The sequence below is a fragment of the Haemaphysalis longicornis genome, unplaced genomic scaffold (genome assembly GCF_048455015.1).
Source record: "Haemaphysalis longicornis isolate Haplotype H1 unplaced genomic scaffold, Haemaphysalis longicornis Haplotype H1 scaffold_5, whole genome shotgun sequence".
Classification (NCBI taxonomy): domain Eukaryota; kingdom Metazoa; phylum Arthropoda; class Arachnida; order Ixodida; family Ixodidae; genus Haemaphysalis; species Haemaphysalis longicornis.
Window position 1 is genome coordinate 50,432,214 of NW_027526385.1, and position 10,951 is coordinate 50,443,164.

Genomic DNA, 10,951 nt, shown 5'->3' on the forward strand with positions numbered 1-10,951 from the left:
CCTTGCCACTGGTGCCACCAAGGTTTAATGAGCTGTAAAATTAGTTCCAAGCGGTGCATCAAAAAACCAATACTCTCAGTGCACTCACCACAGTTGATAGTGCTGGAAAATATAAAGATTACACTTTTATGACCAACACTGTTTTGTCTATTGTTCCTCCAAAAATGACTGATCTCTAATCATCTTGGTAACTAATCGACTGACTCAAAAAATAAAGGCATACTTGAAATAATGGAGGTAAAAGCAGCAAGACTGACAAGTTTCACAGAGTGTACTTAACAATTAAAGGAAGCTGTTTTAAGAACAAAGCAGCCAATGCATCCAAGCAGAGCCCAGGAGAGAAAGCGGCCACTTGCTTTTGGAAGTCCGTGAAGAGGTTGACCACGAACGAGTGCTGCTTGTCGAGCTTGTGGCCGTTAGTCACCTTGACTGCGTCCTGAGCACTCGCCGGGTTCTTGTACTCCAAGAACATATATCTGCAATAGAGGAATGCAATGCCACAAGGGATACGTTGAGAGGAAGGTAGAACACCATCTACCCATCATCGTCATCATCATCACCAGCCTATCTACGCTTCCTGCAGGGCAAAGGCCTCTCCCATGGATCTCCAGTTATCCCAGTGCTGTGCTAACTGCGACCAATTTATCCCCGCAAACTTCTTGATCTCATCTGCCCATCTAACTTTCTGCCGCCCCCTGCCACGCTTGCCTTCCCTAGGGATCCACTCTGTTACCCTTAATGACCAACAGTTATCTTGCCTCCGAATTACATGCCCTGCCCACACCCATTTCTTCTTAATTTCTACTAATATGTCCTTAACACGTGTTTGTTCCCTTACCCACTCCGCTCTTTTCTTGTACCTTAATGTTACACCTATCATCTTCCTCCATTGCTCGCCGAGTCGTCCTCAATTTAAGTCATTGTAAGCTGCAACAAACCTTCTCGCAGAAATGACATTGAGTACGAGATTTTTAATCCATTGTCAACAACACCAGTTTTTGAAGTGAAAGCTTTCTTGGTGGCGTCCTGTCAAAGAACTAATGCATGTCCCCATAGACCGGTTGGTTGACCGAAAAGCTCTGACAACATCTCTGGATCCACGACGCAAGCATGAAACCGGGCTCTGATTGTGTCAAAACGATTACTTGAAAATCGTGAAAAAAGGAGCGGTTCTACATAAGTCAATACACACATAAATCATGAAGAAGGAGTGCAACAGTATACCTTTATCACTTAGACCCTTTATCGCTTAGATCGGTATACACTTAGATCGCTCATGAACGTGTTTACTGTGTGCAGAAAAGATCGTCGCATGGGTTAGTTCTTCGTTGGCGATTTGGCACTTCGGAGGTTTGACAATCGATTGGACACGCTTTCAGCGAAGGTTTTGGCGCACTATTCATGTCAGAAAGCGTTCGTGCTTCTCTTGACTTTTTTGGGGAAGGGCAGGCAACGTTTCTTGACCAATGCGGCACTTAAAGGGGCACTGACACCAATTTTTGGTGTTATTATAATTACACAGTTCGCTTCCTTTACTCAACAGAATACCCAGGCTGAAATATGAGCAGCCTGCGACACGTGGAACATACTTCAATTTGATCTGATTTATCGCACCGACTGAACAGCACGCGGAGCGGTGCGCAGCAAATGGACATCAGCGTGACATCACTCCGTGAGAGGAAAAAAGTCAGAAACTCGTGACGTCGCTTCACGCGCACGGCCCAGCGAGTGGCGATTGGGCGCTGGCGTGTTAACGAAGTGATACACGTAGCCAGAGCTACAGGCATAACCACTGCTCAGAAAGGCACTCTTGCCAAAAATTAAGATCCACACGCGGGAAAGGAGCCGATAATAAAGCCCAGAATCGCAGCAGAAGGCGCCGTCAGGTCTTTTATTGAAAGCAGTCATCAAATTTCCGTCGCAATGCTAGGCCTAATGTCTTCAGGCAGCTCATCCTCTCATCCAACAACGCCTCCTCCGGCCTTTGCAGTGTTTTGACGTCCACGAAAAGCGGAGCGGTATTCCATGATTCTGTCACACGCACCCTCCGGGATGGAAGCGAGGGAAACAAAAACGAACGATTTTCAGGCCATTCAGTGTAATTATCGCGCGCTCAAGTATTTCGAGTGCTGTTTCGGGTTCGCCAGGCCATTAAGCATTGTTGAAATCAATAAAAAAAGGAACATAAAATTTTGGTGTCAGTACTCCTTTACAGGCCAACTGCACTCAAATTTCACCTCAACCAACTTTATTCTTAATGCGTACAGTAAAACCTCGTTACAAGAGACACTCAAGGGAACCAAAAAACGTGTCTCTTGTAACCAAGGTCTCTTGTATGCAGTGTTGCTAACATGGTGAACATAAGAAAACCAACCAAACCACTTTCATTCAAAAGTCTCTTATAACCAAGTGTCTCTTGTAACAGTGTCTCTTGTAACGAGGTATTACTGTAGTAAGTACCCCCAAATCAGCTGGGAGACGAGTCATAGCCCCACGAAATGCTTCGTTAATCAGTCAGAAGCGTTTAAAAAGCTCCGCCACAGGCCACACTGCACCTACCGGCGGAGCGCGTAAACAGACATGACGCGCCTGGGACGCTTCACCCATTTGCGTAGCGCTTGTGTGCAGACTTTCTCCAGAGCTGTTGACCGTCCCCCCCGCTCACTGGACGGCTGCAACGTCAATGCAATGGCTGTGCTCTCCTCAGTTTCGGTTTCAAAATCGCCAGTTTTTGCTGACCGCTTGCGGCGTCCACGCGCGTATTTCAGCTGTTCTATTTTGCGTGTTGCTTTCCTTTTAAGCAGACTATATGGAAATAGGGTTTTCAAGAGGTCGAAATTTTGAGTGCAGTTGGCCTTTAAGGGCCTTAATAAGCGATGCAGCTCGATCGCAAGCTCACCCTTTTGTCTTTCCTGTCTCGTCGACAGGGATGTACTCAGTGTTGATCTCGCCGAACTGAGAGTAGATCTTCATGAGGACATTCTTGAGCTTTTCTATCCGGTCGCTCCCGACCTGAGGGATGTTGTCGACCACGATGACGCTCTCCACGCCATCCGCCTCCGCTGGCCTGTGCTGCAAGACGTCTCCCAAGAGCTCTGCAAGACATTTCCAGGAAAAGGACAGAAATGCAGTGCTTGTGATACGACGCAGTGCGACTTAGGTAGGGGGCACATGGGTCTTTGATCAAAAACTTCATTTTTAGTTACGAGATAAAAATTGGAGGACGTGTAGTTTTTCATTCCGATTGCGGATATAAATTTTTTTTTTGTGTAGAACGACTACATTCAAATTTATTCGGATTTTTATATCTGATTTTTTGACAGCTTTTGTAAAAAAAGTGCTGGAGTGATGCAGCTGAACAAGGTACCATGTGAACTCTGCACAAATAAAGGACTGCAATAACACTGACAGTATCATTCTATCTGCTCCGCAGCAGAAGTTACGACCATTTGAAGTTTGGGCTCGGAAAGCAAAACCGGCTTTCCTGGTTCCCACCTTCCAGGCCCAAACTTCAAGCGGTCGTGACTTCAGCTAGAGACCAGATAGAGTGATACTGTTAGTCTTATTGCACTCCTCAATTTGTGCACAGTTCACTCGGCACCTTGTTCAGCTGCATCACTCCAGCAGTTTTTTTACACAGGCTTTAAAAAAGTCAGATATAAAAATCTGAATAAATCTGAATGTAGTCATTTTACACAAAAGCAAATTTGATATCTACTATCAGAATGAAAAACTACATGTGTCCTGCAATTTTTGTCGTCATAACTGTAAAAATGAAGTCCTTGATCGAAGATCCATGTGCCCCCTTTAAACATGCCATTTGGCCCTGTAGAGACGCCTTTGTTTACACAGTCTAGGCTGTCTAGGAAAGTTTTCAGCAGTGCATTACAAAGACCAAAGCTATGACGAGGTACGAACTAACTGCACTAAGGAAGGGTCAGAAGTGTTCGTTACTTGATCCATCGCTACAGCTGGAGTGCATTCAGTGAAGTAAAAACTGACGCGACTGTGTAATAATCGTATTAAAATTTTGCTTCACATCTCTGAGTAACTACAGATGCTGCAATAGCCCCAACTTTCAGCAGAGGAGGAATTGTAGGTTACGCTTCAGACATAACGACTACTACCAATTAAACGTAGCTCTCCAGCGTTCAACATGCACAAGGAATTCATAATTCGCAAGTAGTTCTTGCACGACAAACGAAACGAAAAAGCTAGGGCCAAGAGGTAATTCCCGTCATACATTTCATGCACTTCGTTGGAAAAGGCATACCAGGGTACTGGCAATACCACTTACGAGAGGAATTCAATAAAGATGAAACTGCACACTATAACAAGGTGATCCCAATCATCTCACTCCGGCTGGCTGTGTGCTTTCATTAATGAGCTTATGGAGAGTTTATTCTAGACTGGACCAATCTTTGATGCTGCCGACATCATTACAACCAATCTCGATAGAATTTACGTGATTCCATCAACAGGCCTGCCTACCCCAGGCTTTTGGCCCCTCATACTTCGGCTATCCCAATCTTCAACAGTGCCACGAAACAGTTCGCTTTTTTTCAAAATTTGATTTTTTTTTCCCCGCAGCAAACCACAGGAGGCAGCAGTCCAAAACCGTAAACCGATCAGCCACCTGTCATGACTTGTGCTCCAAGCACAGCTGGAATTTAATGGCCGTTATTACCGAGCCAGCCGGCTACGACTAAAGTCTACGACATGAACTCCTTCGTGTTTCGGGCTTAATGACGGAACAATATTTCCTTTTTGTTTTCAGAAGGAATGGAAAGCCTTTCCATGCTCCACTACAGAATTGCTGAATAAAGGTACGCCACAACGGAAGGACAACAAAATGAAGCGATAGTATACCATCATGGTTTTATAGTATCGCAGCACAACATCTATTATTAACTCAGGGCTGCACGTGAGTCAAACACACGGCCCAACAAACCCCAAGTTATCTCATCTTAAATATCCTGGGCCCTGAGCCCAAACAGGGAACTTTTCATTTGGTTATTCATTCGATCTTGACGATGTCATCTTGGTCTGTTTAGTTTCAAATATGCTAACACAGGAAGCCACATTTAGGTAAAGTGCTGAAGGACCAATGAAGGTCTATCCTGTTTCCACAGCATGTTGGTATTTAAATGACTGCCCACACAGAGCATAAATGAAAGAACCGCTGTCTTTTTAGAGCCGCTTAAAATGGCACGACAGCTAACCACAGCATATAAACATGGGTTGGAAACATTGCGCAATGGTTTTTTTTTAAATGCTATTTGTTGGTAAAACCGGGCAAGGATACCTTCGCCCTACACAAATATTCTGGCAAGAATTATGCGCTGAAATTCCTTGGAAATCAACTGCAGAACAGTTTTAAGCAGCTCCATATAACAATATAACACAATACACTCCTATAACTGCTCGTACTTGACTATAGAAAACTGAAAAACGAAATTCTAACATACATTCAAAAATAATAGTGCACTACGCCAAGGAATCTACATTTCTTAAACACGGCACGTAAGACGTCTTAAAAGTTCGGTGATTCTTTAAGATGGCACGCAACAAGACGTCACAACAGTTGTTATGGTGCTCTATGTAAACAACCCGGCTAAGGCCACCGCTGTCAGAACCACACATTACGAAACGCCAGCACGTTATATAAAACTGACAGCGACGCAAAACGTGGTATTTGGCCTAAACGAAATAGGACCTGCAATATGGTGCAGTTACAAAACGCCGTTGCAACCTCCTTTCGAACTTTGACTCCAAAAATATACAACAAACGCAAATAATTTGCCCTTTTTCTCTGCGTTTTCACGAGTGATATATTAAGGGCGAACTTCAAGCGTTTAAACTTCGACAGCCTGGGCAAATATGCCGGCAACATTTTAAGCCTACGGCAGCAACAAAAACAAAAAAAAAAGAGCCGGAAATATGTCAAAGGCGCCATACGTCTAAATTCGCCCGACTATTTGAACTTTTACAAGGCCTTCACGGCTCCGACAGCGATAGCAAGCAACGAGAAACGATTTAAGCCGCCGCGCATTTGATTTCTGCGGCGAGCGCGCAAATTCATTGTGAAAATCGAGCGATCGCCTAGGCATCCGTCTCCCAGATGCCGGCGTGGACGGTTTTATCAAACTACGCACTACACTGATCGCAGCGCAGAAAATGCGGCGGCCGCGTCTACAGAAAAGCTTCGGAGGGTCTTCGAAGTGAATGCTACATCACCGCCGACCAGAGAATCCGCTCGTGCCACGAAAGTGTGTCAAAGCCGAGGCAAGGCAGGAGGGGAGTTGGACCCAGCACGTGCGCCGGGTACAAAGCGTTGCGCACCTTCGTCCGTGATATCATCAACAAAGTCCTCGGGATCACTAAAACTTGGCAGCTCGTCGTCGTCGCCATTTAGCGCACTGGCCGGCGTCGAATCCGTCGCCGACTCCCGTTCGCTGAGAGCCATGTCTCCTTTCTCGACCATTTTACACCACCACGGTGGCCATGAGGGAAGCCAAAAGGACTATGCACTGCGCATGCGCGAGCCGCGGGCATTGCCGGGAAAGTTGCCAGTTTTACCGCTTGGGGCGCCACAGTTCATACAATGCCGGTTTGAATGTCTGCGCGGGCCCGCGGAAGTGATTTGGCAATTGAATTAACTGAGTGATATTTTTGTAGCGAGAGTAGACTCCATCTGTGACGTCGCATTTGTTTTCTTTATGTTTGTTTGGAATATCGCCCGGGTGAAGCTCTCGTGTCGACGGCACCCTTTCTTTCCCTCCGGGTACAGGTCGCCACTTATAAGAAGCTTGAGAACCTAAAGCTGTCAAAACAACCGAAGCAGCTAGTCTGTAACGTGTACGCCCAAGTGAGACTGATGCAACTGGGACTCTCCGTAGTTTCCGCCTTTTGTTCGATTAGCCAGCTTGCCGTCGTAAGCGATCGTACTGACGGCTCAAGGAGGAAGTTCCGAGGGGTACCGGTAGTCCCCAAAGAGTAAAACGGCTTCGTTTGGTGACTGGAAGACCACCTAAAGTTACAAAAAGACAAGAGTGAGGCGGTACGATATAGTTTCACCCTTCAACGCACTCAACGCGATTCAAATGGGAATTGACAGTGTACGTGCTGCCGCGCTGTGTAAGCACGCTACACATGACCGCGGGGCTGCCCAGTTATCAGCTCCGGAGGAGTTTATATAACAGTGCCTGCCCTCAAACCTGCAGCGCTAAAAATTCACGCCATTTCTGGGCGATACATACTAGAGTTGGACGAGCGACCACGGTTTCTCCAATCAAAGCGTTGGCTTGCATTGAGAAACAAATGAAGCGTATGGAAAGACTCCGTAAGAGACGCCAGTATGCCAGCATGCTGGGTGATCGTGGTTCAGCGCACTATACCACGAGGATCATACAAAGAAAAGAACTGTAGCAAATACGTATCTATGACCGAAACTGAAACCGAAACCAGTTTATGGGAAACTGTTTCGGTGCAGTAACAAAGTAGTGAGCCCACCCCCCGTATATATAGTGTAGCTTTCTCTCCATTACAGTGTTCTAGACTCTCCATGCAAGCGCGCCCGATCGTCCGTTCTAATCAAAACAATCCCCGTAGTCACCCATTATTCAATAAAACTGCAAAAATCGGCCATGCCCCAACCCATGGAGGAAGAAAAAACTTTTCTTTCCTCCATGCCCCAACCCAACCCCCAATATTGTAAGAGTGTACTACACTCTTCTTTTGTACTTCATAGGACACATCTTGTGCCCCGCGAGCGGTACGAAACGCTGCCTTTTCCAGCATAGTTTCCAGAGCTCTTCGACGTAGGCTCTGGCCTTTTCTGCCTGCCCTACTGTTGGGCAGGATGAGTTTTGTTTTGAGGGATTACACAAATTTGAAACGGAAGCGTTTTTTGTTGCCGTAGGTATCTATTGAGTCGACGCCTCTCGCAAAATTAAAAAAATGGCTACTTTTGGCGACTTTTCGCTCGTGGTTTGGCGAAATTGACTACAAACCCAGTGACAAGTTGGCAACCCGGGAATGGTTTAATTAGTGTCGCATTATGGCGGCGATAAAAGCAGTCTGTTTTGATTTTTACCCAACCGGCCAAACCGCTTCCGCTCACTGACTGGCCAGAGTCATTACTAATAATTACCAGTGACTCTGGCTAGTCAGTGAGCAAAAGCGGTTAGGCCGGTTGGGTAAAAATCAAGACATACTGCTCCCATCCAGTACAGCAATTCCTCGCTGGTGTCGTTTCGCAACTGCAAACGTATCAGTCTGTCTTGATTTTACCCAACCGGCTACCGCTTCCGCTCACTGACTAGCCAGAGTCATTATTAATAATTACAGTGACTCTGGCTAGTCAGTAAGCGAACAATGACTGCTCCCATCGCCGCCATTGTGCGACACTAATTAGACCGTTGCCAGCATCCTTCCATCCATTATGACGATCACTTTAATTGGGAGTGGACAATTATTAGAGCACTGTAATTACAGTACTCTAGTTCACTGTAGTGACAATATAGTGTACTAGAATATTGACTAGCGATATTCTGGTACACTATAGCGACAAATGCGGCGTGAACTGAGCGTTGGCCTGCATCATGTCATCGAGAGTTGTTGAAACCGTTTCTTGCGATCATAACTTTTGTGGACGTGAACTCGGTCGCATTTCGTCCAATCGTGGTGTGGCAAGGCTTGCCACTTTGAACGTCTTTGTTACAGTACGAGTTCCATGGCGGCAACATTTGCTGGCAAATAAAACACATCCTACTGCATCATGTTTTACTCACCAAGTGGCCAGTTAATCTACGTGGGACCAGCATAGCATTCCCAGCCGGGACCAACAGTCTGCTGGTCGGGAAACAAAACATGCAGAAGTAGCATTCCAGACAATACTGAATATTGTTAAATGCTGGTCAAAAGCCAAGTAGCTATAGGTACAATGCATGCTTTTGCAAGACCCAAGTGCCAAATAAGCATGCTTCCCGCGATGTCCCGTTCAGTGCTTCAATAATAAGCTTATTCACTCTCACCACAACGCGTTTAGCCCCAGCGAGATTCACCACATCGTATGCATATGCTACCCCACTCCCAACCTCCTCCTGTTGGAGCTCGAAAAGCAAAAATGCCTGTGTGTTCAAAATTTTGGCGCATGTTAAAGATCCCCAGGTGTTCAGTCTTAATCCGGAGCCCTCCACTACGGCGCGCCTCATCGCCTGTGTAGCGTTGCCGCGTTAAACCTCATAATCAATCAAATTACAGCCGACCTCCCTCCCAATCCCCTCCCCTTCACAGAGGGTCCAGATCTGAACCTCGCTCCCAGCTTTCACCTGGTAAGATAGGCCTGGACAGCCATGGCTACAGCCTCAGACTCCTGACTAAGGACTCCCCCCCCCCCCCCCCTGCATAGAGTTTCTTACTACAGTAGACTCTCCATAAACGGAACTTCAAGGGACTGAAAAAAATAGTTCCGTTTAACAAGAGTTCCGTTTACTGATATAGGTGTGTGAAAGTGCCAATTTATGTGTGTACACACTCTTGATACTATTTCATGGAACTCTAAGCACTAGAAGGTGAATGTAGCTGATAGTTTTCCAGAAAGCAAGAAAACTACAAGAAATTGAGGTACAGCATTCACAAGGTTGATTTGGCAATAATGAGTCGCTGTGCACTACAAAACGCATAAATTATTTTTGTTTGAGTCCTTGCAACTGCATCTCCACGGAGGCAAGAGGCCTCAACTTAACGAGTGCTTATTAGCCGCCGAACTTAGAAGACGGCAACGTGGTAATGAAGCTCCACGATGGCACGAATGAGAAGGCAGGAGCTGAGAACTGTAACCTCGGCTTCTTGCATCGAGATCGAACGACTGGAACAAGAACTGCGATGTTACGTTCATTGCGCTAACACGGCTGACCACTAATGAGATGAAGCTTACAAGACCAATGAGGCTAAAAAAAACTTGGAGGAAGAAAAAACAAACAAAAACGGAACAGCCGGAACTGTAAAAAGTTGTTCTATGCCAATGGGTCTCCAAAAAAGTTCTATTTCTGGTTCAGTTTACACGGTGATGTGGAAATTTTAGTTACGATTACCGAGAGTTTTTTTACATTATCTGAATACGAAACCAACCAACTTACAGGATACTGTTCCACTTAAGAGGCAATTTCGTTTAAGCGATTTCCGTTTATCGAGATTCTACTGAATATATGCCTAACCAGTCCACCTCTGGACATGGAGTCAGACGAGTACAGTCAAGCCAAGCCATAATGATTTAGCATCCAAAGCATATAAGCAGACTTTGGTGCCCCCCGAAATGCTTTGTGTACAATCAGCATACTAGTACATCACCAGCCATTCAACTCTGTGAAGGTAGATGACATGGCAGAGGTGACAGAGAATTTTAGTGAAAGGTACGAGCGAATTTTTCTCTCTTGAGTGCTGACGGGGGAAATCTTTTAAAAAGACGCTTGCATACACACACACTTTAATTTTAACTTTACTGATCTTTATGACAGTTCCCACTGATAACTAACCTACTCAAAATGCAAGGGATGAGACACGCAAGCTTGACATCTAAGTCATGTTTTCACCCTGAAAATGGTGCCTATTATTAACTAACCTACTCAAAATACCCACCTAAGCGATGAGATGCAACAGATTGAAATCCAAATCATGTAGCACATTCCCCGAGACATTCGTTTTCCAATGCCTCACGCTAAGCCTTCAGAGAAATGAAGCCTCAGGAGTTTTTGATTTGTGGCTGCAAAAAATACATGAAACCCTAGCCATATAAGCTTATCTAACTGATAACGATACCTTGAATAAATCACAGATCTTTTATGATCAGAATGTACCAGCGGAAAACAGCAGTGCACACATGGGTCAGAACATCTTACAATACTCGCATAACCGAAATTTTTTTTCCCAGACATTTCAGCTGCGTCTG

At 45.5% G+C, this 10,951-nt stretch overlaps 1 protein-coding gene across 1 annotated transcript in view; it reads right to left on the minus strand.

Moving 5' to 3' along the window:
• The window catches only part of Eif3b (eukaryotic translation initiation factor 3 subunit b), a 52,778-nt gene extending 46,249 nt beyond the window's left edge, over positions 1-6,529 (minus strand). Inside the window, exons 1-3 of the mRNA XM_077670397.1 lie at positions 6,343-6,529; positions 2,900-3,095; positions 357-476 (exon numbers count right to left, since the gene is read on the minus strand). Of these exons, the coding sequence (XP_077526523.1) occupies positions 357-476; positions 2,900-3,095; positions 6,343-6,484 (458 nt within the window). The 5' untranslated portion in view covers positions 6,485-6,529. The remainder of the gene's footprint in view (positions 1-356; positions 477-2,899; positions 3,096-6,342) is intronic.
• Between the last annotated feature and the right edge of the window lie 4,422 nt (positions 6,530-10,951).